Source organism: Callithrix jacchus, chromosome 19 (genome assembly GCF_049354715.1).
Source record: "Callithrix jacchus isolate 240 chromosome 19, calJac240_pri, whole genome shotgun sequence".
NCBI lineage: Eukaryota > Metazoa > Chordata > Mammalia > Primates > Cebidae > Callithrix > Callithrix jacchus.
The window spans coordinates 13087497-13114782 of NC_133520.1; the positions used below are offsets into that span (position 1 = coordinate 13087497).

The 27286-nt window shown below is 38.1% G+C and overlaps 1 protein-coding gene across 1 annotated transcript in view; it reads left to right on the top strand.

Annotated features, from left to right (window-relative positions):
- The window catches only part of USH2A (usherin), an 815757-nt gene that overhangs the window by 326983 nt on the left and 461488 nt on the right, over window positions 1–27286 (top strand). Inside the window, exons 23-27 of the mRNA XM_002760516.6 lie at window positions 2233–2359; window positions 4602–4703; window positions 6597–6776; window positions 11573–11703; window positions 21901–22174. Coding sequence (XP_002760562.4) covers window positions 2233–2359; window positions 4602–4703; window positions 6597–6776; window positions 11573–11703; window positions 21901–22174 — 814 coding nt within the window. The remainder of the gene's footprint in view (window positions 1–2232; window positions 2360–4601; window positions 4704–6596; window positions 6777–11572; window positions 11704–21900; window positions 22175–27286) is intronic.

Here is a 27286-nt window from a genome sequence, read left to right on the forward strand (position 1 = left end):
AATATTTTAGTGACCAGTAATGACCCATTTTATCCCTTAAATATTCTATGTTCAGTGACATTTACAGGAAATTCACATCATATTCCTACCTTACCTGGAAGCAAGCTGTTAAAATGAAAGCTTTTACACAATTCTGAATAGCATCTATTAAATGTGTCTGATATGTTCTAAATAGAACAACACGCATAATATGACACCAGAAGTCATCACAAAATTGTTCTTTTGACATTGGTAGGGGAAAGTAGTCTTAATCATCAAAAAATGATGTGCTAGATTGCTGTAAGTATAAAATAAGTTTGGCATGCTGAGGCTGTAGGTAATGTACTTGAATTTGTCTCCAATAAATGTGAATTCTGATCTAGAGAACTATTAATGCTTCAGATTGTTGCCAAACAAAATGTGAAGAACCACTTACTCAGACACCTGATCTTTAGAATGCAGCATCGTTTGTAACAATTTTAACGCTAACTAAGTACACTTTGATGAGACAGCATTTAATAAAATGCTCATTAATTTCATCATTAGCAAGGGTATGCTAAGAAGTAAGCCAGTTTCTTATGTCACGCCCAATTAGCATCCCATGCTAGTAATCCCATTAGTATTGTTGAATTCACTAATGGAAAAACTAATGGGCATGCTACCAGGGCACATTAATTGGGCACGACACCAGTTCTGGTTTTAATTATTAAACTACGATAATGAAATGTGTGTTTGTAAAATATTAAAATGTTGAAATAGGGTTGAAGAAAATAAAGTGTGTAGACAAAACAAATACAAGGCAAATCAACTTACAAAAATACAAATTCTAGAACTTGCCAAATAGTCATGTTTCTGGCTGACAGAATTGTCTGTAAAAGTTGGGATGTTGTTCGTGTGACAGGTAACATACTCATACTCATGGGAAATTAAAGGCTTGGTTTTTTTTTTTTTACTTTGGTAACATGAAATTCTGTATGTCATGCATGTTGTCAAGCTCTTTATGAGGCCCAACAGGAGCCAATTAAATGGGTAGAGTGGACATGTTATATCACAGAAGCTATTTCAAAGAAAGATAAACAGAAATCATACTAAAGATAGTATGATTAACATTATATGTATTTCAAAATACATCTTCAGCTCCATTACATAAAACATTTATTTTCTCTTTTTGAAAAAACAATATAGCAAAACTATTAGTGTTTGGTGAAATTTTCTGGTGATTAAATGTTTCGGTAATATTTTACCCAATCTTATTTTTAATTGTTACAGATTTTATTAGAATAAGCTTTATTCTTGTTAAGTAAATCAACTTTATTAAGAATAAAATTTATTTCATTTAGCAGTTTTAGAGTAATTTCTGTTTTATTTTTTTCTTTAATAGTAATAGCAGTGATGTTGGTGACAAAGTTGAATATCTTTCACTTAGTCTTATTTTCTTGTTAACACTGAAAATGTTACTATAGGTAACCAAGGCTACCATAACATACTGGAAAAGTGTTTACTTGGCTCGAAAGTAGTGAGATGGCAGGTGTCTCTTCTGTTTCTCTTTCTCATTTTTTAAATTCTTACCTCCTTGTTTGCTAAAATCTGTTCTTAATGTCTGCCATTTCCTATGACTTATCACTTAGAAACTCATTTTTAACTATGATATGATTACCTTAGCCGGAACTATAAATGTCAGATTTTGACCACAAAGCATTGTGTATTACCATTAACCGCACCCTTATGTTTAATGTATCATAACTGGCTAGTTTTTCATGTGAATGTCATCCCCATTTGTTATTGATAGTTTTGTGAAGTTAAGAGTGTCTTGTCTGGTATCTCTCTATCTTTAAAACCCATTTTGAATGGTATTTTATTAGTTTTAAATTATTCTCTCCTTTTTTATATTTCTGCCCTGAGAATTAAAGTCTAAAATTTTAGAATTGAAAATTCTTTACCTTTCTGATGAATATAGCTATTCATCAGAAAATGCAAGTGACTTTGTAAGAAATTCTTATTGCAAAGATGAGACCTTTAAAGATCTGTGCACTGTGGTGCTCAGGGAAGTATTAATGCATCACAGGAAAGCTGGAATGATGCTAGACATTAACTTTGAGTTCTGTTTGAAATGTATGCATGCTTGTGTCAGGATCATAATTTTGATACTTGTTAATTGTTTTATATCAAATATATGTGTGTGTGTCTCTATGCATATGTATATGTGTAGATATGTGTGTATAAACATTCATTCAATTTATTCATTCCTTTAAGGGGTCACCAGTGGAAGTAACTACAACTAATGATCATGGTAAACAATACAGTGATGGCAAATGGCATGAAATAGTCGCTATAAGGCATCAGGCTTTTGGCCAAATCACTGTGGATGGGATATATACAGGTAAGTACTTTTTGATATGTATAAATAGCCCTGTTGATATGTTGGTGTTGCCATACTTTTCTGTTGCCTATATTCCTACATTCTTATTTTACCATCATTTCTACTCAATTTCATCTAAATTGCTATTGAATTTGCCTTTGGAATGCTCCTAAAATGATGAAGCCTGACAATCAGTTTTTCATCCGCACAGGTCTTCAGTCAAAAAAGAATGAATTACCAGTAGCCATTCTGTGTCTTTTACAGTTCTCTACAATTTGCATGGGGTCTTAGTTATGCTCTCTCATGTTACTTTTGACCTCCAAAAGGCAAATAAAGTAGAGGAGAGCAGCTTTTGTCTGCATTTGGAGGTGAGGAAACTAAGACTGAGAAAAAATAAATACTTTTTCCTAACATACACAGTTGATAGGACGCATTTTTGAACACACATCTTGTTTTTGCACATTTAAATTTAGTCTTTGCTCCAGCCTACCCTAACTTCCACCTTTATGTAATTACAACATGGTCACTGTACCTATATGATGTTGCAGGCTTTTATTAAATCATTCGGGAAATATATAATTTTAATCAGTATCTGTTACGTTCCAGGTATTGTTCTAGGCACTCGGATACAAGGAGCAAAGAGAACACTGTAGAACTTACATTTTGGGAGAGGAATGGGGTGGCAAAATACAGAATAAATAAATTTAAGCAAATATCAAGGGGTGGTCAATTCTGAGAATAAAAAAGCAAGATAAGAAGGAAAGGTGTGTGTGTGTGTGTGTGTGTGTGTGTGTGTGTGTGTGTGTGTGTGTTGGATGTGTTACAGTGTTATACAGGACTGTGTCAAGGAAAGTCTCTCTGATGAGGTGACATTTGGGCACAGACCTTAAGGGACGAATGATCAAACCATGCAAATATCCAGGAAGAGGATGCTTTGGGTTGAGAGGACAGCGAGTATCAGGACCCTGAGGTGGGAACACACTATATGTGGCATGTCAAGGACCAACAAGATGGCCAGTGTGGGAAAGAGGGTGTGAAAGGGCTAATGATAGGACAGAAGGTCACAGAGGCTGTTAGGAATTCAGGTTATAGGGAATGTTGTGGGCTTTTACTTAGAAAGAAGGAAATTGTTGGAGGATTCTGAGGGAAGAATGACATGATATGACCGCTTTCTTTAAAAGGATCACACTGGTTGCTTTCTTGAGGATAAATGTTAAGCAGAACGAGGGTAAAAACATGAGATCAGTTAACAGGCTTCTGCAATACCTCTGTAAGAATTCAGATAGGAAGTCATGGAGACCTGAACCAGAGAGGTAATTGTGGATATATTAGGAAGTGGTCAGATTCTGGTTATATTCTGAGTGTCAAATTAACAGGATCTAACGATGAGATTGAGGTAAAACAGGGGCTGATAAACTAGTACCCATGGGCTAAATCTAGCTCACGCCTGTTTTTATAAAGTTTATTGGAGCATAGCCACACCCACTCATTGATGTATTATCTATGGCTGCTTGAGTCTGAATAGTCTACAAAGACACTATCTGGCCTTTGACAGAGTTCGCCAGCCCCTAATGTAGAGCAAGCCTGTCAGGTTTGGGTCTCAGGCAACTGGAAGAATGTAGCTGCCAAAACCAGAGAGTGAACCATGTGGGAGAAGCAGGTTTGGAGAGAGACGTTCAAAGTTCAGCTGTGAACATGTTAAGGTTGAGATTTCTGAGACATCCATGGGGAGATAGCAGGCAGCCTGCTCAAGAAACAAGTCTGAGTTCTGAAGTTGGAGCTGCCAGCATAGGATGATATTGAAAGCCAAGGGAACCGGTATAAGTAGGGCTCATTGGAGTGGATTGGGATCTGGAAAAACAACCACAAATGACTTTGTCCCTTGTCTCAAGGAAGGTGGGCATTCAAAATAGGAACAGGGATTTCCTGTTACGCCACACAGTCAGAGACCCAGGCTCCCTGTGGCCTTTGGCCCTGGTAGTTTGTATTGGAACCCAATGCACTATTCATCCCTCTAGAGTACTTGGGGTCCATATAGGTAGAGAAAGGAAGAGGTCCGAGAGGGAGGTCGTTTGGATCATTCCAACATCATGATGCTGGGATGCTGAGGAAGAACCAGTGAAGAACAGTAATGAACAGGCAATGAGGAGAGAGGAGAACCAAGAGAATGGTATCCTGAAGGCTGCTGAGTAATTTATTATTTGCTGAGTTAGTACAAATGGTGTATCCTGGTGAAGGGATATTCTCATCTCCTTTTCTCTAGGTTCATCTGCCACGCTGAATGGTAGCACTGTTATTGGAGATAACACAGGAGTGTTTCTGGGAGGGCTGCCACGAAGTTACACCATCCTTAGGAAGGATTCTGGTAAGTTTAGTAAGGAATATTATATGTTGTCATCCAAACTTAGAATAGGATCAGTTTACATTATTTTAAAGTAAGAATAAATGTTAGGTTCTACCTAGTGCTATATTTTCTAGATCAATGTGCCAAAAATTTCCTTTAGGTCTCCTCTTTTTAAAGGAACCATGTATTCCATATGACTTATATTTTTATGGTTAGTGCCCAGTTCTTGATATATAAAAGGAATTCATTAAAACTTTTGCTGAAATGAATTATAATAATTTCAGTCAAAGGTATGTTATTTTAGGATTTATGCATAGTTTTTTCTAAGATTTTAAATTGAATGTGAAACAACACGGAAACGGAAAACTACAAGCTTGATTTATACTTTAAATAGGGTGAAGAACATTCCCTAAATACTCTGTGATAGGCACTAAACCAATCCCTAGATATTCATAGATGAATAAAATGTGGTCTTTATCACAATAGAGGTCACAGGTGTATAAACAGATAATTCCAACCTAATGCTGTAAGAGCTATAATTGAGCTATAGACAAAGTGATTCTCACATTTTTAGAACAAGAGCACAAGAACATATTCTAAAATGAAACTAATTAAAACGAACACGAATGGAATTAACCTTAGGTAGGAAAAAAAATCACCCTTCAAACGCAATGCTAATAATTCTAGGATTGTTTTCCAAGGCTTCATTAAGAATCACAGGGTGCCTCCCGAGTCTCTCCCAGGAAGTTAAAATATAACTTCATAAATATTACAAATAAGCTAGGAACCGATAAGTATAATTTGTTCATGGGTTGTAGTCTTCAGGGAATCCTGATGAAGATCAAAAAGAATAGAAAGTGTTCAGCAAATTTAGGAGAGGGATGTAATTGAATCCTCAAGGCTGATTATAGTTACCTCCTCGGAAATGTCTCTATATTAGAGAGGGTTTCCATTCAACTACTTGAGGCTGATAGAGAAATCTCTCTAAAACACACACACACACACAAACACACCACACACACATGCAACACATACACAACACACACACACACACACACACACACACACACACACACACCCTTTGTTTTAGGTTTTTGCCCTTCTCGGAAATATTTTCAGGTACTAGAAGGAGAGAATACCCTGACACTAAGTACTTTTCCTGCAGAGGACACATCTGCATTATGAATAAACAATTTTATTTTGTCTATGTAAACTGGCCTTAAAAAAACTCTCATAAACTCAAAACTGAAAACTAAGCTTTGCCCCCACAGGAAAGGGGGTGGGTGTGTGAAATTCAACCTGAGTGCGCCCTCCACTCCTTTTGATTTTTTTCTAACTTTTCCTCTAATTATCTCATTTGCACATTTTCTCTCTCAACCTTCTGTTAGCACCCTATTCATTGTATTTACAAACCCCACTACTACCTGGCCTGGAGAGTTCCATGTTCAAGATCAATGCTATATACATTTCCAAAAACATGAAACCAAATTATCGATTTACTTTGGTAACATGCTAGTTCATAGATGAGGAATTGAAACTGTAAACTGTGTATTAAATAGAAACACTCCCTTCAAACCTGACTTTTGAAGTTATAGTACTTTCTTTTGGAGGCCAGTGGCAGAGAAATTTTCTGGGTTAGTTGAAAAGGAAATATTCTTGCTACTGCAAAACCAAGGTTTCTGCATAAACATCTGTTTCTGTAGGTATGATGGGATTGACCCAGTGCTAAACATTATAACTGCTGTCATTTACTATAGCTGATGGCGTGGTGTTTACATGAATCATTAAGAAGCTTGCAATAAATAGGTAGTGAGAGCTATTGCATATTTCTTTGATTTGAATGGCACATAAAATTAATTGCTTGAGAATAATTTTTCAAAATACATATTTCTTGATATCTATAAACTCCTGCAGAGATAATCCAAAAGGGTTTTGTGGGCTGTCTCAAGGATGTACATTTTATGAAGAATTACAATCCATCGGCTATTTGGGAACCTCTGGATTGGCAGAGTTCTGAAGAACAAATCAACGTGTATAACAGCTGGGAGGGATGCCCTGCTTCATTAAATGAGGGAGCTCAGTTCCTAGGAGCAGGTAATGCTCTAGAAGAGACATGCATGCTCACTTAGAATCTATGTTCTATCCTTGGTATAATTTAATCTCTCCTGTTTGATTAACTTGACTTCATACAAACCTAGTATCCCAGAAATACCTAGTTTTTCCAGTGGTGCACACAAATTTATTCTCAATGTCTGAATATGCAATATAAATTATAAGATTCATAAGTATACATCCATGTATAATATCTCTAGTAGCCCATGCAATTCTTTTTTTTATAATTTTTTTATTGCATTTTAGGTTTTGGGGTACATGTGCAGAACATGCAAGACAGTTGCATAGGTACACACATGGCAGTGTGTTTTGCTGTCTTCCTCCCCTTCACCCACATTTGGCATTTCTCCCCAGGCTATCCCTCCCCAGCTCCCTCCCACCCACTGTCCCTCCCCTACTCCCCCCAGTAGACCCCAGTGTTTAGTACTCCCTTCCCTGTGTCTATGTGTTCTTATTTTTCATCACCTGCCTATGAGTGTGAATATGTGGTATTTCATTTTCTGTTATTGTGTCAGTTTGCTGAGAATTATGTTCTCCAGATTCATCCATATCCCTACAAATGACACAAACTCATCATTTTTGATTGCTACATTATATTCCATGGTGTATATGTGCCACATTTTCCCAATCCAGTCTTTCATCGATGGGCATTTGGGTTGATTCCAGGTCTTTGCTATTGTAAACAGTGCTGCAGTGAACATTTGTGTGCATGTGTCCTTATAGTAGAATGATTTATAGTCCTTTGGATATATACCCAGTAATGGGATCGCTGGGTCAAATGGAATTTCTATTTCTAAGGCCTTGAGGAATCACCACACTGTCTTCCACAATGGTTGAACTAATTTACACTCCCACCAACAGTGTAAAAGTGTTCCTTTTTCTCCATATCCTCTCCAGCATCTGTTGTCTCCAGATTTTTTAATGATCGCCATTCTAACTGGCGTGAGATGGTATCTCAATGTGGTTTTGATTTGCATCTCTGTGATGACCAGTGACGATGAGCATTTTTTCATATGATTGTTGGCCTCATATATGTCTTCTTTCGTAAAGTGTCTGTTCATATCCTTTGCCCATTTTTGAATGAGCTTGTTTGTTTTTTTCCTGTAAATCTGTTTGAGTTCTTTGTAAATTCTGGATATCAGCCCTTTGTCAGATGGGTAAACTGCAAAAATTTTTTCCCATTCTGTTGGTTGCCGATTCACTCTAGAGACTGTTTCTTTTGCTGTGCAGAAGCTGTGGAGTTTCATTAGGTCCCATTTGTCTATTTTGGCTTTTGTTGCCAATGCTTTTGGTGTTTTGTTCATGACATCCTTGACTACTCCTATGTCTTGAATGGTTTTGCCTAGATTTTCTTCTAGGATTTTTATGGTGCCGGGTCTTATGTTTAAGTCTTTAATCCATCTGGAGTTAATTTTAGTGTAAGGTGTCAGGAAGGGGTTCAGTTTCTGCTTTCTACACATGGCTAGCCAGTTTTCCCAACACCATTTATTAAACAGGGAGTCCTTTCCGCATTGCTTGTTTTTGTCAGGTTTATCAAAGATTGTATGGTTGTAGATATGTTGTGTTGTCTCCAATGCCTCTGTTCTGTTCCATTGGTCTATATCTGTTTTGGTACCAGTACCATGCTGTTTTGATTACTGTAGCCTTGTAGTATAGTTTGAAGTCCGATAGTGTGATGCCCCCTGCTGTGTTCTTTTTGCTTAGAATTGACTTGGCTATGCGGGCTCTCTTTTGGTTCCATATTAAGTTCATGGTGGCTTTTTCCAGTTCTGTGAAGAAAGTCAATGGTAGCTTGATGGGGATAGCATTGATTCTGTAAATTACTTTGGGCAGTATAGCCATTTTCATGTTATTAATTCTTCCTAACCATGAACATGGAATGTTTCTCCATCTGTTTGTGTCCTCTCTTATTTCATTGAGCAGTGGTTTGTAGTTTTCCTTGAAGAGGTCCCTTACATTCCTTGTGAGTTGTATTCCTAGGTATTTTATTCTTTTTGTAGCAATTGTGAATGGCAGTTCGTTCTTGATTTGGCTCTCTTTCAGTCTGTTATTTGTGTATAGAAATGCTTGTGATTTTTGCACATTGATTTTATATCCTGAGACTTTGCTGAAGTTGCTTATCAGTTTCGGGAGTTTTGGGCTGAGACAATGGGGTCTTCTAGGCATACTATCATGTCGCCTGCAAATAGAGACAATTTGGCTTCCAGCTTTCCTATTTCAATGTCCTTTATTTATTTTATTTTATTTTTTTTGCCTGATTGCTCTGGCTAGAACTTCCAGTACATATTGAATAGGAGTGGTAAAAGAGGGCATTCTTGTCTAGTGCCGGATTTCAAAGGGAATGCTTCCAGTTTTTGCCCATTCAGTATGATATTGGCTGTTGGTTTGTCATAAATAGCTTTTATTACTTTGACATACGTTCCATCGATACCGAGTTTATTGAGGGTTTTTAGCATAAAGGGCTGTTGAATTTTGTCAAATGCCTTCTCTGCGTCAATTGAGATAATCATGTGGTTTTTGTTTTTGGTTCTGTTTATGTGGTGAATTACGTTAATAGACTTGCATATGTTGAACCAGCCTTGCATCCCCGGTGAATCCTACTTGATCATGATGGATAAGTTTTTTGATGTGCTGTTGCAATCAGCCTGCCAGTATTTTATTGAAGATTTTTGCATCTATGTTCATCATGGATATTGGCCTGAAGTTTTCTTTTCTTGTTGAGTCTCTGCTGGGTTTTGGTATCATGATGATGTTGGTCTCATAAAATGGTTTTGGAAGGATTCCCTCTTTTTGGATTATTTGGAATAGTTTCAGAAGGAATGGTACCAGCTCCTCTTTGTGTGTCTGGTAGAATTTGGCTGTGAACCCATCTGGACCTGGGCTTTTTTTGTGTGGCAGGCTCTTGATTGCTGCCTCAACTTCAGACCTTGTTATTGGTCTGTTCATAGTTTCAGCTTCCTCCTGGTTTAGGCTTGGGAGGACACAGGTGTCCAGGAATTTATCCATTTCTTCCAGGTTTATTAGTTTATGCGCATAGAGTTTTTTGTAATATTCTCTGATGATGGTTTGAATTTCTGTGGAATCTGTGGTGATTTCACCTTTATCGTTTTTTATTGCATCTATTTGGTTGTTCTCTCTTTTCTTTTTTATCAGTCTGGCTAATGGTCTGTCTATTTTGTTGCTCTTTTCAAAAAACCAGCTCTTGGGTTTATTGATTTTTTGAAGAGTTTTGTATGTCTCTATCTCCTTCAGTTCTGCTCTGATCTTAGTTATTTCTTGTCTTCTGCTAGGTTTTGAGTTTTTTCGCTCTTGCTCCTCTAGCTCTTTCAATTTTGAGGATAGGGTGTCAATTTTGGATCTCTCCATTCTCGTCATATGGGCACTTATTGCTATATATTTTCCTCTAGAGACTGCTTTAAATGTGTCCCAGAGATTCTGGTATGTTGTGTCTTCGTTCTCTTTGGTTTTGAAGAACTTCCTTATTTCTGCCTTCATTTCATTGTTTATCCAGTCAACATTCAAGAGCCAGTTGTTCAGTTTCCATGAAGCTATGTGGTTCTGGGTTGGTTTCTGAATTCTGAGTTCTAACTTGATTGCACTATGGTCTGAGAGACTGTTTGTTATGATTTCAGTTGTTTTGCATTTGCTGAGGAGTGCTTTACTTCCAATTATGTGGTCAATTTTAGAGTAGGTGTGATGTGGTGCTGAGAAGAATGTATATTCTGTGGATTTGGGGTAGAGAGTTCTATAAATGTCTATCAGGTTTGCCTGTTCCAGGTGTGAGTTCAAGTTCTGGATATCCTTGTTAATTTTCTGTCTGGTTGATCTGTCTAATATTGACAGTAGAGTGTTCAAGTCTCCCACTATTATTGTGTGGGAGTCTAAGTCTCTTTGTAAGTCATTAAGAACTTGCTTTATGTGCAATTCTTGATTTACATATGTTAGCTTCACCAGTGTCCATTTGCAAGTCAGTTGTTCAGAAATTAGAATGCAGTTAGAGATGTGTACTTAGAAAGCACTTAGAAAGATGTTTCAAAGGAGTTTTATTTATTAGGTGAATCCACCAATACTTATTTATCTCATTATATAGAAGAACAATGTTTTTAAGAGTTAATTTTCAGCTAGGTAACGAGGTAAATAGGCCATTGAGGGAGAGCTAGCAACTAGGGCCACCATCCCTGCCACTCCTCAGAAGGTTACAATAAAAGGGGAGGTGTGTCTGTAGTTTACCCCTGACTCACACGTACTGAGTCTCTGCCTGACCACAGCAGAGACTTCCACTGGTGGGGGGGGGAAGGGGAGAGGGATAATGGTGGCTTGTTCTTCAAATAAAAGCCCACCTCCACCTTCTACATTTATAGCTAAGTTGGTTGGTTATTACATTGCTTGAATGGCCTTCAGTACAGAAAGGCGTATGATATTAATAATATAATCTGCCCACCTTTTTATTGTTCTGCTTTCATCAATGTCATTCTGAGTTTCTTTCATTCAATGCAAACTACTTATTGTTAATATTTATTTGAAACAGTAATAATCTTACACAGTACAGACAATACATGATTTAGAGAGCAGATTTCTTCCTCTTAAAAAGTGTTAATATATCAAGGTCTTTCTGCCACTTCTGTACAATTACAAAATGAATTTCTTAACATTGATGTGAATCTTCTTTAGTGAGATATACTCAATGGCAGAATGTGTCCAAAAGCTTCACAGCACCCTTAGAATGTGGGTAATATTGTATTACACATGCTAATATATACATATTTTTATCTTAAAAGGGTTCCTGGAACTTCATCCATATGTGTTTCATGGTGGAATGAACTTTGAGATTTCCTTGAAGTTCAGAACTGACCAATTAAATGGATTGCTTCTTTTCGTTTACAACAAAGATGGACCTGATTTTCTTGCTGTGAGTGAATTAATTTGATTAAAATTACTTTAAAATATCAGACCCAACTTTAAAATAAACAAACCATATGTTGGCATTGCATTCAACTGGGGTTCCTTTACAAATTCACATTTGTTTTCATCTTTTGCCCAGTCATTTTTAGTTTTGAAGTCCTGTGAAACATTTTTTATTTTATAATCCTAGAAATTTTTTAAATGACAACTGTAAAAATTATAATTTTAAGAAAACAGACTAGATAAAATGAATTCAGAAAATCCAGTTTAGTATCTTAATATATGAAAAATACCTTTTCCCTCATTATCTTTTGATGTGAGTTTCAAAAATATATATATTATATATTTTTCATATGGCATATAATCAAATATAATATAGTGAACGCTCCTGAACCTACCACCACGCCTGATAACTAAAATATGATCATTTTTTGTCTCTCTATAAAGTCTTTCCTATCCTGTTTCCATCTCCTTTCAGATGTAATATGTAATCAGAATTTTATATTTATTTTTCACATGCATTTTATAGTTTGAACACATAAATGAATGCCTAAAAATTCTTGCTTTTGAAATTTATAAAATTGGTTTTATACTTTATATTTAGCATTCAACACTGTTTCTGAGTTGGGCTGGGCGTGGTGGCTCACACTTGTAATCCCAGCACTTCGGGAGGCCGAGGCAAGTGGATCACGAAGTCAAGAGATCGAGACCATTCTGGTCAACATGGTGAAACCCCGTCTCTACTAAAAATACAAAAAGAATTAGCTGGGCATGGTGGCGCGTGCCTGTAATCCCAGCTACTTGGGAGGCTGAGGCAGGAGAATTGCCTGAACCCAGGAGGCGGAGGTTGCCGTGAGCCGCGAGCCGAGATGGCGCCATTGCACTCCAGCCTGGGTAACAAGAGCGAAACTCCATCTCAAGAAAAACAACAACAACATTGTTTCTGAGTCATTTATGTATCCACATAGGTATACATTTTCATGGATGTGGTATATTTCTTCTCTTATCGATGTACTGGTTGTTTCCATTTTTTACTACAATGAATAAGATGGCTATAAACATTTCTATACATTTCTCTAGATACAATAGGCAACTGTAACTGCTTTTACTTGTCTTTAATCATTAGTCTGGTATTACTGTTAATTATGTTATAAAATGTTAATTCTTAAAAAGTTATTTTAAATAACTAGCACAGAAACAGGAGAAAAATATGAAAATCTTACCCATAGAGTCTTGATTTCTAGACAAATAGACAATTAAATCCAAGTCTTGGTGATTTTAAGATTCCAAGATACATTCAATGCAATGACTTTTGCATTCCTAGTACATACAATGCCAACATTGCTAAGAAGGGAAATGGAAATTTATCCCTTCATAGTATTTATTAAAATTTCTGCTTCTTTAAATATTTGTCATCTTGGGAATTCTTGGCTTCTTTCTCTGAAACATCATCTCTATGAATCCAAGGACCTTGATTCTCTTTTTTATAATTGTATCCTCAGTGCCTAAGCCTTATCAATTATTATGTTAATCAATATTGGTGAATGAATGAATGAGTGAACATGTGAATGAGCTATGCTGTGGTAACCTTCACTGAGCATTGTTGAGTCATCTACATTTGCTTACACTGTGGAGGATACAAAGATGTTTACCATTTGGCTCCTCCTCTTGAGGGCCATATGTCTGCACTGGAGGTCTACACTGCTATGCCACCCTTCCACTTTCCACTTTCCTCCATTCATTGCCTTTTTACTGTATTAAATAATAATATTAATCTATGTAACTTTTACTTTAAAAAAATAGAAAAATTAAGGCTGGGTGCAGTGGCTTGCTCCTGTAATTCCAGTATTTTTAGAGGCCTTGCATTACAGGAGGCCTGGGATTATAGGATAGCTTGAGGCCAGTAGTTCGAGACGAGCCTGGGCAACATAGTGAAACCCTCTCTCTACAAAAATAAAAATTAAAAAATAGCCAGGCACTGTGGCTAGTTCCAGCTACTTGGGAGGCTGAGGCAGGAGGATTGCTGAAGCCAGAGAGTCCAAGGCTTCAGTGACCTGTGATGGCACCTCTGCATGTGCCACCACGTCCAGCTAATTTTTTGTATTTTTAGTAGAGACAGAGTTTCACATGTTAGCCAGGATGGTCTGGATATGCTGACCTTGTGATCCACCCACCGAGGCTTCCCAAGGTGCTGGGATTACAGGCACGAAGCACCTCACCTGGCCTCTTAGTATTTTTCTTTTGCCTGTGAACCCTTTCTTTAAATGCTTTTCATATCATGATGATGGCAAAACACCCTCCTAGTTACCCAAAAAAAGATGAGCGGTGTTCTTAACTTCTTTTTCATTCATCTAATACATTTACCTTTTTACCAGGTCTTAATGAGTTACTTTTACAAATACGTCTTAGATTGAGTCTTTCCTGTCATCGGCATCATCATTACCCTTATTTTCTTTTTTTTTTTTTAATTGCATTTTAGGTTTTGGGGTACATTTGCAGAGCATGCAATACAGTTGCATAGGTACACACAGGGCAGTGTGTTTTGTTTGCTTTCTCCCCTTCACCCACATTTGGTATTTCTCCCCTGGCAATCCCTCCCCACCTCCCCCTCCCACTGGCCCTCCCCTTTTCCCCCTATAGACCCAGTGTTTAGTACTCCCCTCTCTGTGTCCATGTGTACTCATTTTTCATCACCCGCCTATGAGTGAGAATATGCGGTGTTTCATTTTCTGTTCTTGTGTCAGTTTGCTGAGAATGATGTTCTCCAGATTCATCCATGTCCCTATAAACGACACGAACTCATCATTTCTGATTGCTGCATAATATTCCATGGTGTATATGTGCCACATTTTCCCAATCCAGTCTATTATTGATGGGCATTTGGGTTGATTCCAGGTCTTTGCTATTGTAAACAGTGCTGCAATGAACATTCGTGTGCATGTGTCCTTTAGTAGAACAATTTATAATCCTTTGGATATATACCCAGTAATGGGATTGCTGGGTCAAATGGGATTTCTATTTCTAAGGCCTTGAGGAATCGCCACACCGTCTTCCACAATGGTTGGACTAATTTACACTCCCACCAACAGTGTAAAAGTGTTCCTTTTTCTCCACATCCTCTCCAGCATCTGTTGTCTCCAGATTTTTTAATGATCGCCATTCTAACTGGCGTGAGATGGTATCTCAATGTGGTTTTGATTTGCATCTCTCTGATGACCAGTGATGATGAGCATTTTTTCATATGATTGTTGGCCTCGTATATGTCTTCTTTCGTAAAGTGTCTGTTCATATCCTTTGACCACTTTTGAATGGGCTTGTTTGTTTTTTTCCTGTAAATCTGTTTGAGTTCTTTGTATATTCTGGATATCAGCCCTTTGTCAGATGGGTAAACTGCAAAATTTTTTCCCATTCTGTTGGTTGCCGATTCACACTAGAGACTGTTTCTTTTGCCGTGCAGAAGCTGTGGAGTTTGATTAGGTCCCATTTGTCTATTTTGGCTTTTGTTGCCAATGCTTTTGGTGTTTTGTTCATGAAGTCCTTGCCTACTCCTATGTCCTGGATGGTTTTGCCTAGATTTCCTTCTAGGGTTTTTATGGTGCCGGGTCTTATGTTTAAGTCTTTAATCCATCTGGAGTTAATTTTGGTGTAAGGTGTCAGGAAGGGGTCCAGTTTCTGCTTCCTACACATGGCTAGCCAGTTTTCCCAACAACATTTGTTGAACAGGGAGTCCTTTCCCCATTGCTTGTTTTTGTCAGGTTTATCAAAGATTGTATGGTTGTAGCTATGTTGTGTTGCCTCTGATGCCTCTGTTCTGTTCCATTGATCTATATCTCTGTTTTGGTACCAGTACCATGCTGTTTTGATTACTGTAGCCTTATAGTATAGTTTGAAATCCGGTAGTGTGATGACCCCCACTGTGTTCTTTTTGCTTAGAATTGACTTGGCTATGCGGGCTCTCTTTTGGTTCCATATGAAGTTCAAGGTGGTTTTTTCCAGTTCTGTGAAGAAAGTCAATGGTAGCTTGATGGGGATAGCGTTGATTCTGTAAATTACTTTGGGCAGTATAGCCATTTTCATGATATTAATTTTTCCTAACCATGAACATGGAATGTTTCTCCATCTGTTTGTGTCCTCTCTTATTTCGTTGAGCAGTGGTTTGTAGTTTTCCCTGAAGAGGTCCCTTACGTTCCTTGTGAGTTGTATTCCAAGGTATTTTATTCTTTTTGTAGCAATTGTGAATGGCAGTTCATTCTTGATTTGGCTCTCTTTAAGTCTGTTATTGGTGTAGAGGAAGGCTTGTGATTTTTGCACATTGATTTTATATCCTGAGACTTTGCTGAAGTTGTTTATCAGTTTCAGGAGTTTTTGGGCTGAGGCGATGGGGTCTTCTAGGTATATTATCATATCGTCTGCAAATAGAGACCATTTGGCTTCCACCTTTCCTATTTGAATACCCTTTATTTCTTTTTCTTGCCTGATTGCTGTGGCTAGAACTTCCAGTACTATGTTGAATAGTGGTGACAGAGGGCATCCTTGTCTAGTGCCGGATTTCAAAGGGAATGCTTCCAGTTTTTGCCCATTCAGTATGATATTGGCTGTTGGTTTGTCATAAATAGGTTTTATTACTTTGAGATATGTTCCATCGATACCGAGTTTATTGAGGGTTTTTAGCATAAAGGGCTGTTGAATTTTGTCAAATGCCTTCTCTGCATCAATTGAGATAATCATGTGCTTTTGTTTTTGGTTCTGTTTATGTGGTGAATTACGTTGATAGACTTGCGTATGTTGAACCAGCCTTGCATCCCCGGGATGAATCCTACTTGATCATGATGAATAAGTTTTTTGATTTGCTGTTGCAATTGGCTTGCCAATATTTTATTGAAGATTTTTGCATCTATGTTCATCATGGATATTGGCCTGAAGTTTTCTTTTCTTGTTGGGTCTCTGCCGGGTTTTGGTATCAGGATGATATTGGTCTCGTAGAATGATTTGGTTAGGATTCCTTCTTTTTGGATTATTTGGAATAGTTTCAGAAGAAATGGTACCAGCTCCTCTTTGTGTGTCTGGTAGAATTCGGCTGTGAACCCGTCTGGGCCTGGGCTTTTTTTGTGTGGTAGGCTCTTAATTGCTGCCTCGACTTCTGCCCTTCTTATTGGTCTATTCATAGTTTCAGCTTCCTCCTGGTTTAGGCTTGGGAGGACACAGGAGTCCAGGAATTTATCCATTTCTTCCAGGTTTACTAGTTTATGTGCATAGAGTTGTTTGTAATATTCTCTGATGATGGTTTGAATTTCTGTGGAATCTGTGGTGATTTCCCCTTTATCATTTTTTATTGCATCTATTTGGTTGTTCTCTCTTTTCTTTTTAGCTAGTGGTCTAACCAATCTGGCTAGTGGTCTGTCTATTTTGTTGATCTTTTCAAAAAACCAGCTCTTGGATTTATTGATTTTTTGGAGGGATTTTCGTGTCTCAATCTCTTTCAGTTCAGCTCTGATCTTAGTTATTTCTTGTCTTCTGCTGGGTTTTGAGTTTTTTTGATCTTGCTCCTCTAGCTCTTTCAGTTTTGATGATAGGGTGTCAATTTTGGATCTCTCCATTCTTCTCATATGGGCACTTATTGCTATATACTTTCCTCTAGAGACTGCTTTAAATGTGTCCCAGAGATTCTGGCATGTTGTGTCTTCGTTCTCATTGGTTTCAAAGAACTTCTTTATTTCTGCCTTCATTTCGTTGTTTATCCAGTCAACATTCAGGAGCCAGTTGTTTAGTTTCCATGAAGCTGTGTGGTTCTGGGTTGGTTTCTGAATTCTGAGTTCTAACTTGATTGCACTATGGTCTGAGAGGCTGTTTGTTATGATTTCAGTTGTTTTGCATTTGCTGAGCAGTGCTTTACTTCCAAATATGTGGTCAATTTTAGAGTAGGTATGATGTGGTGCTGAGAAGAATGTATATTCTGTGGATTTGGGGTAGAGAGTTCTCTAAATGTCTATCAGCTTTTCTTGCTCCAGGTCTGAGTTCAAGCCCTGGATATCCTTGTTGATTTTCTGTCTGGTTGATCTGTCTAATATTGACAGTGGAGTGTTAAAGTCTCCCACTATTACTGTGTGGGAGTCTATGTCTCTTTGTAAGTCGTTAAGAACTTGCCTTATGTATCTGGGTGCTCCTGTATTGGGTCCATATATGTTTAGGATCGTTAGCTCTTCTTGTTGTATCGATCCTTTTACCATTATGTAATGGCCTTCTTTGTCTCTTTTGATCTTTGTCGCTTTAAAGTCTACTTTATCAGAGATGAGGATTGCAACTCCTGCTTTCTTTTGCTCTCCATTTGCTTGGTAAATCTTCCTCCATCCCTTTATTTGGAGCCTTTGTGTATCCTTGCATGTGACATGGGTTTCCTGGATACAGCACACTGCTGGGTTTTGGCTTTTTATCCAATTTGCCAGTCTGTGTCTTTTGATTGGTGCATTAGTCCATTTACATTTAGGGTTAATATTGTTATGTGTGAGTTTGACACTGCCATTTTGATGCTAGCTGGCTGTTTTGCCTGTTAGTTGTTGTAGATTCTTCATTATGTTGATGCTCTTTAGCATTTAGTGTGGTTTTGGAATGGCTGGTACTGGTTGTTCCTTTCTATGCCTCTTTCAGAAGCTCTTATAAAGCAGGGCTGGTGGTGACAAAATCTCTGAGTTCTTGCTTGTTTGCAAAGGATTTTATTTTTCCTTCACTTCTGAAGCTCAGTTTGGCTGGATATGAAATTCTGGATTGAAAGTTCTTTTCTTTAAGGATGTTGAATATCGGCCCCCACTCTCTTCTGGCTTGTAGAGTTTCTGCCGAGAGATCTGCTGTGAGTCTGATGGGCTTCCCTTTGTTGGTGACCCAACCTTTCTCTCTGGCTGCCCTTAATATTTTCTCCTTTATTTCAACCTTGTTGAATCTGATGATTATGTGCCTTGGGGTTGCTCTTCTTGCGGAATATCTCTGTGGTGTTCTCTGTATTTCCTGCATTTGAGTGTTGGCCTGTCTTGCTAGGTGGGGGAAATTTTCCTGGATAATGTCCTGCAGAGTGTTTTCCAGCTTGGATTCATTCTCTTCATCACATTCTGGTACGCCTATCAAACGTAGATTAGGTCTCTTCACATAGTCCCACATTTCTTGGAGACTTTGTTCATTCCTTTTTGCGCTTTTTTCTCTGATCTTGGTTTCTCGTTTTATTTCATTGAGTTGATCCTCGACTTCTGATATTCTTTCTCCTGCTTGGTCATTTCGGCTATTGAAACTTGTGCATGTTTCGCGAAGTTCTCGTATTGTGTTTTTCAGCTCCTTTAATTCATTCATATTCCTTTCTAAGGTATCCATTCTTGTTATCATTTCCTCAAATCTTTTTTCAAGGTTCTTAGTTTCTTTACATTGATTTAAAACATGTTCTTTTAGCTCACAAAAGTTTCTCATTATCCACCTTCTGAAGTCTAATTCTGTCATTTCATCACAGTCATTCTCCGTCCAGCTTTGTTCCCTTGCTGGTGAGGAGTTTTGGTCCTTTCTAGGTGGCGAGGTGTTCTGGTTTCGGGTGTTTTCCTCCTTTTTGCGCTGGTTTCTTCCCATCTTTGTGGATTTATCCACCTGTCTTCTGTGTAGTTACTGACTTTTTGATTGGATCTAGTGAGTGGACACCCAGATTGTTGATGATGGAGTATTTCTGTTACTTGGTTTTCCTTCTACCAGTCTAGCCCCTTCGCTGTATGACTGCTTAGGTCCACACCAGGCCCTGCTTGTCTGGGGTGCACCTGTAGCGGCTGCGGAACAGCGAGGGATGCTACCAGTTTCTTTTTCTGCTATCTTTGTCCCAGGATGATGTCTGCCGAATGTCAGTCTTATGGATATAGAGGGGTCAGGGAGTTGCTTGAGGAGACAGTCTGTAGGAGCTCAAGTGCTGAGCTGTGAGCTCTGTTGTTCATTCAGGGCTGCTAGGCTGCTATGTTTAGTTCTGCTGCAACCTAACTCGTAAGAAAACCCCTTTTTTTTCCTCAGATGCTCTGTCTGGGGGGGGTTGGGGCTTTCCTTGTGAGTGTCCGCCTCACTGTCCTGCCCAGCTAAGAGGCAGTCTAGTCACTTTTTGCCTGCCGAGGCTCCGCCCTGCTGGTGTGAGGTTCGCCCTTTTCCTGCAGGCTCCGCCCTTCTGCTGTGGTCTCCACCCTGTTGCCTCGGGCTACGCCTTGCGGCGGAGTCTCTCTGTTGTACCGGGTTGCCTCGGCAGCGGCAGGCTGCGTCAGCAATGGGCGTGTACCTCAGTAGGGGCTGATTGCCTCGGTAATGGCTGACGTCCCTCCCCCGTGGAGCTGCACTTAAAAAAAAAAACCTATTCACCGGGAGCGTTTGGAATCGCCGTTTTGTTTGTCGCACTGCGCTCCCCCAAACGCTGAATCCCTGGGATTTCCTGGGCTGGGTCACAGTTCAAGACCCGTTCAGTCTCAAGTTCAGCCCTCTCGGGTCTTAGTTTGCCGGTTTAACAGGGCACCCTTAACAGTGCGCTTTTGTATGGAGCGCTGTGAAGCACCTCTGTGCTCCGGCGCAGGCCGGAGCCGCACCGGCTGCCGGCTACGCCAGCGAAGACCTCTGCCTGGCGTCCCGCTTCTCTTTTATATCTGGGAATTTCCCCGTTCTGTGGGCAACTAAGATCCGTCTGGAAATGCTTCCCCGACTCACCCTCTCCGTGCGTCCAGCGAGAGCTTCAATCCTGGGTTGTTCTCACAGCGCCATCTTGAGTCCTCAATCCATTACCCTTATTTTAATGGCTCTCAACATGTTTTCACAAATGTATGGATTTCCTAATGCATTTCCTCAATTCTAGTTGAGATTTTGTTTTCAGTATGTACTTCTTATGTCTGGTAGGGTAAACTTTTAGTGCACGGTAATAGTGGAAAGAATATGGGTTTTGATGTCAGACAGACAGCAAACATTCTTTCCATATGAGACTCTCTTATCACTGAAAGGCCTTTAAAATCTGGCTTCTACATAGCTGGCAAGACACTACCTCACCTCCCACCTCCTTTTGTCTTACCCAACTTGGTGCCTTTCTCTAAACCTAATGCTCTCATTTCTTGCATATTAGTCTTCCTCCTTGGGTGACCCTCCATGAATCTTAAATACTTTCTGCAACCTTACTTTAAACCTTTTTCAACTTCCAGGGAGCAAAAAGCTTTCATTTTACCCCTTTCCTGTCTTGGCTGTAGTATTGCCCACATGTTTGCCTCTGCTGCTAGACAATATGACTCTTAGGAACAGTGTTTACCTTAGAGCAGCAGGCATAGGGCACATGGTAAGACACTCAATATATATTGAATAAATGGATAGAAAAATGAACAAGTGCTTACCTGAGATCCTTCCTGAAGGTGATACTTTTATGGAAAAATTCATAATTTGTACCTGGCATGACTTAATTTGTTTTACTTGACACAGTTGATCTCAAGATTTTAGATAGCCTATGGTCACTCATATGGTTTTCCACAAAGTAAAAATATATCAGGTAAAATAATGATCATGAGACATTTTGAAGGAAAATGCATGAACTTATGTTTTACCATGAAAATTTGGGAGAAATATGTTCACATTAGAAAACACAACAGTAATCTAATAGAATATACAGAGAATAAATTGTGTTAGAGATTTAGAATAAAACTGAAATAATGAATCAAAATATGTCTTACAAATTTGAAATTGAGTTCACTAGCCAGTTAAAATAAGCTTAATCAAGCTTGACATTTCATTTTCTTATTGTCTTGTCATATTTTCCCCCAAATTAAATTGATATATGAAGTAGTATTTTCTCATTTTCTAAAAATTCAAAAAGAGTCACAGTTCAAAGTGTTCTGTCCTCTTTAGTCATTCAGTCACTATGGTGAGGTTCAGTCTTTTAATGTTGCACCAAAAATAAACCGTAAGTCTACATAACGTTGCATCACATCATATAATCATTACTAGGTATGAATTTGTTTGACTCAGTACAACACTCTTCATGTCAACTATAAGCCTGAGAAGTATTTCCTGTGTTCCCAAGCAGAAGCTTAGGATAAAGTAGAACATTTCTGTAGAGTGCTTTCCGGGAAATGTCTTGCTTTTCTTTAAGAAATTGATCTTGTGCTCTCTCCCAAACTGCTCTTCTGCAGCCTTTTTATGTACCTACTTTCTTTTTTAAAATAAAACACAGATGGAACTGAAAAGTGGAATACTGAGCTTCCGGTTAAATACCAGCCTTGCCTTTACACAAGTGGATCTATTACTGGGAAAATCCTATTGTGATGGAAGGTGGAATAAAGTCACTATTAAAAAGGAAGGCTCTTTCATATCAGCAAGTATGAATGGGCTGATGAAGCATGCGTCAGGGTCTGGAGCCCAGCCACTGGTGGTGAATTCACCAGTTTATGTGGGAGGAATCCCACAGGAGCTGCTCAACTCTTATCAACATTTGTGTTTGGAACAAGGTAAACTCCATCTGGAGGAATTCACAAATCCATACAGCCCTGGTGCTAACAGGTTTTGGTGGTTCGGTGTTTCAAGAAAATAGCAATAGGTTCTGGCTAAAAGCACCCAACAGCACCCCTTTTTCTGGAGAAATTTAAACCCTAAAAACTGACAACAGTTTTTTCAAATGGTTTTGTGTGTTACCCTTAACAATGTGCCATCATTTATAATCAATAGTTATTTTAATATGTCCTGAGTAAATAGTAATTAATATATATTAACTATTATTAATGTGACATATAATTATATATGTGATATATAATTATATATATTAATTACTATTTAGTGAAGAAATATTAAAATAAATATGGTGATTGATTATAAATAAGGTACCTGAGGTGCTTCCCTAATATATATTTATATGGAAAAATTAGTAATTAGCATATGTGTAATTATATAATTACATATATAATTATATAATTACATATAATTGCATATAAAAATATGCAATTATATGTATTATACTATATATAATCATATGTTAAATACATAATGCCATTATATATGAGATATGTAATTATATATGAGATATGTGTATCTGTACATAATTATATATAACATATATCATATATAATGCATATAAATGTATTTCTTCATGTATTTTTTCTAGAAAATACATGTAGTTTTGGTTCTTCTGGGTACTGATCATTATTTGTATTTACAGATGAAAAAATAAGTTAATTTGGTATGCACAACTAAGAAAAAATATCAGTGCAATTCATTGCTTTTTTTCCCTTTGACATAAATGCTAATTGTCTCCCTAGTTTTCAGTAGAGCTTTCATGTGGAAAAAAGAATGTGGGGTGTATTTGGTTGACTTCCAAACATACTTGTGAAAATCTATGTATTGTCAGTTATTAATAACCATAAGAAAAAGGAAAAGTGCCTTACTTATAACTTAGGTAAGAAGGTAATTCATAGAAGTTTGAGTGTAATTAGAGAAATAATTAATTTGAAAAGGCTAACAATATCTGTGTATCATTTCTTGTGGCAGGCATGGTTCTAAGAGCTTACATGAGAATAAGTGAGTCAGCTATTCATAACAGGTGTGTTAGGCATTATTATTTATATCCTCATGACAGATGAGGAAACTGAAGAACAGAGAGGAAGGTGACTCCCAAGATCACATGGCTAGTAAGCAGATAGCAAGACACGAAGTCTCTCGCAGGCAGCCTGGTATAAAGTCAACTCTCCTTATTACAGTCAATACTGTCTTTATGGGCATTGGCCAATGCTCCTTTGTAAAGTGGAGAAAGCACAGTAACTTCCAGCATGTGACCAAGCATGCTCCCATGTGTGGAAAAGCTCCTTTACGTATTTCAAAATCTATGTACCCTGAATGGTTAAAATTTTCATGAAGCAGTCTTTGCCTATTTGGTAAGTACATAAAGATTTAAATGCCTTTGAATAGAAAATATATGGCAAGCTCTTAGGAGACTTTTAGAAGGGTAGTAGTAAGGAGTTAATGAATAACTGGGGTGTAAGACAGTAATGACATTTTCAAGGCACTTACAATGTAACAGCAGCTAAAAATATTACATTCGTGTAAGAGCTTCTCTAGGTTTTCAGGTTTCTCAGGTTAGAAAGAACTTGAAAACCCTTCATACGAGTGAGATTACTTAATCCTGTTTGCTTCTTGGGGGAAAGAAATATAAACAAGAAACAAAATCCTGCACATACAGCCTTGTGCTTTGAATGACACCTAAATCCATTACTACTGATGCTCCTAAAGACACGGTTAAAACTGAAATTGTAAGATAATAACAGAAGTTTAAAACATCACCATAGACCCAAAGGGAATAATTCTACCTACACACTCTGACAAAGTATATGATACTGGAAGCTATTTTATTTATGGGTAATATTAAACTTTTATTATTGCCATATCATCCATATCAGTGGTTCTCAAGACACTGAAAAAATATTGATATATGGTAGCTGAAACACAGAAGTCAAAATTAGCTATTACTATTACTATTGAAGACATATTGCCATCACCTGGAATCGTTATTAAAAATACAGATGTTAGGGACCCCTGTCCCCTGAGATTCTGACTCCGATGCTTTAAGAGACGTTGATCTATAGAAATAACTGCATGTTTTATACGGTGATCAGGAAGACTAGTCACAATACAGAGGTGCAGCATGCATGTCGTCAATTGCAATTAAAACAAATCATGTTCACTTAATGTATTTCTTTCAACCCACTGTCAATTGTCTTAAAAACCTTGTTCCTTTTCTGTGCTTCTTAATTAGCACCTTTTTTTTTTCATCAGAAGCTCCATTCTGTGGTCATAGTAGTGCTATTTTTTTTCAGCCACTGACATTATAATCTTCCTCTGAATCAGACACCAGACCAATTTTCTTTTTTGTTTTGGAAATGGTGGGCAATGTAATTTGCTGAAAATACGCCAGCTCAGATGATGGGTGTTTATCTTCTTAGAATGATCACTGAGGGTATCACTTACATCTAGGTTGGACATGACTGGGTCTGGCATGTGGTCTCCCAGATGATGCTCTGCCCAATCCCCTTCCTGGAGAGGGAGAAACTGGTGGTGGAGCGGGGGTGGTGGGGGAGGGGGTGTGTGGCTGAAATCCAGCTGGCCTTGCCAAGCCAGAGCCCTGCAGCAGTACTGCCTTCCCTAGAAGAAGGGCTAATGTTTTTCTGATTTGTCACCCTAGAGCTCTGGGCCACCTTTTAGGCATTTAGAGGCCCAGGGGTGATGGTGTGGTTGGAGATTTTTTTGGATTCTCACAAGGGTAGGGGAGTAAGAAAAGAAGGCATTTCCACTCCTCTCACAAACATGCCCTTTCTGTTCTTGTTGTCCTCACATCCCATTCAAATGTGTTACATGGCTGGGGAGCATTTCTGGTGGTACAGAGTTAAAAGCATGGGACAAACTTAATCGAACTCTCTGATTGCCACTGAAAGGAGAACACTGTAAGGGCCCTGCACTAGAGCTCAGTAGCTTTGTCTCCAAGGCCTGAGGCCAGAGGACCATTTCCTCAGGAGGATTAGTGCTTACAAACTTCATTTTATAACTCTCTGGGCCTTTTTCTTCAGCTCCAAAATGAAGGAAGACCTATCTCCCTGGGCTCTCTCAAATTGAAATTTTCATCTTGTGAATGAATTTTTATCACTTTTTTGTTAAATTTTAATTTTTTTTTTTTTTTTTTTTTTTTTTTGAGATAGAGTCTTGCTCTGTCACCAGGCTGGAGTTCAGTGGTGTGATCTTGGCTCACGGCAATCTCTACCTCCTGGGTTCAAGCAATTCTTCTGACTCGGCTTCCTGAGTAGCTGGGATTACAGGTGCAAGCCACCATGCCCAACTAATTTTTGTATTATTTTAGTAGAGACTGGGTTTCACTGTATTAGCCAGGATGGTCTCAATCTGTTGACCTCATGATCCGCCTGCTGCAGCCTCCCAAAGTGCTGAGATTCCAGGCATGAGCCACCACGCCAGGCCTAAATTTTTAATTTTTAAAACATTATGGTAAAATACATGTAACATAAAATTTACCATTGTAACCAGTTTTAAATGTACAGTTTAGTGGCATTAGGTACGTTCACATTGTTTTGCAGATATCACCATCATCCCTCTAAAGAAGTCTTTTCATCCTACAAAACTAAAACTATGTACCCTTCAAATAATAATGTGGCATTTCTTATAACAGCACTTAACGTGTTTGCCAACCTGCCCGTCCACTGTTCTCAGTTTGTTGGTAGGGAAGTTAGGGCACAGAGAATTTAGATAATGCAGCTATGTGCCATCAGAAAATCACTGCTGGAAAAGAAATTAAAATTCTCAGCTTCTGAATTCTCCAGCAAATGATTTTACATTGAGCTTCACTGCTTTCAATTCAATTCACCCCACTTATGGAGGGTATACTGTGTGTTTAAGATAGACTTTCAGTATTGATCAATTGGGACTAAAACATGTGGATAATAGCAAAAGACATTTAAAAGGAAATAGGCTGCAACTTAATGTGTTAGAAGGTATAATAAGACATCATATAAATGCTGAGGAGAACAATATGGTCGCTGTTACCATTAACTTAGTTTACTGTTACACATTGCATTATATTTTATTTCCATTTCCTGTTGCTGTGCTTTAATTTTGAAAAGAGCTGATCATGTGTTTGAGGTCTTTCAAACTTTACAGTGTTTTGTTCAGAGAGAGAGAGAACATGCACACTACAGCATCTCAAACTCAGTCTGGTGTGTCCCAATTTCATGCAGGTTTCTGCACAGAGTACTGCCAGACGTCACTGAGCTCTCTGTTTTCACAAAATGGCATGTAATTCAAAGCCACCGTATTCCCTGGCTGACTGGATGACTTTTTTGTTTGCTGTCTAACTAAAAAGTGTCGAATACTATAAATTCATTTCATCCATATTCTCTCAAATTTCGCAGAATGGCACCGCACAGTGGGTGTGCCAAAGTCACCTGTGTAGAACACACATTCATGAAATCTCATGGTGTTGCTATTGCCAACACTGAAGGCTGGCCCCTGTCATGCTAATGGGGATGTAAAACTGGTAACTCTTTTGTATATTCAAGATTATGGAACTCTGTGAAAAATGATAGAGCAGTGTGACAGCTCTTCCATAGGCTGATGTAACTCAGGCTAAATTCTATACCTCTGAAGTGATTATTATGCAATTCATGGCAATATTTCAGGATTCTAATATATTTTGAAATCATGTTCTCTCTCCTGCTATTCTGCATAAAATTCTCAGAGTGTATTTTTCCCAATGAGCTTACTGAGTAATCATGCTCATTCAAATATTATTTTTTGGCACTTAATACTGACTTATGTCGTAACTTAATGTTTCAGAATTAAGAGACATGGGGCCATCTCCCTACCATATTACAAAGTTGCCTAAATTTTATTTTATGGGAAGAAACAGAATTTAGAAAATGTGGACCTAAAGAGGTAAAATAAATGCTATTTCAGTACCAAAACTTAAATCATAATTATCCACAAATATGTTTTCCAAATAACAGAACTGTATTTCTTTGCAACAAATTAGTTTGATTAAAAAAATGAGAGGCATAAAAGATTTCCCAAAC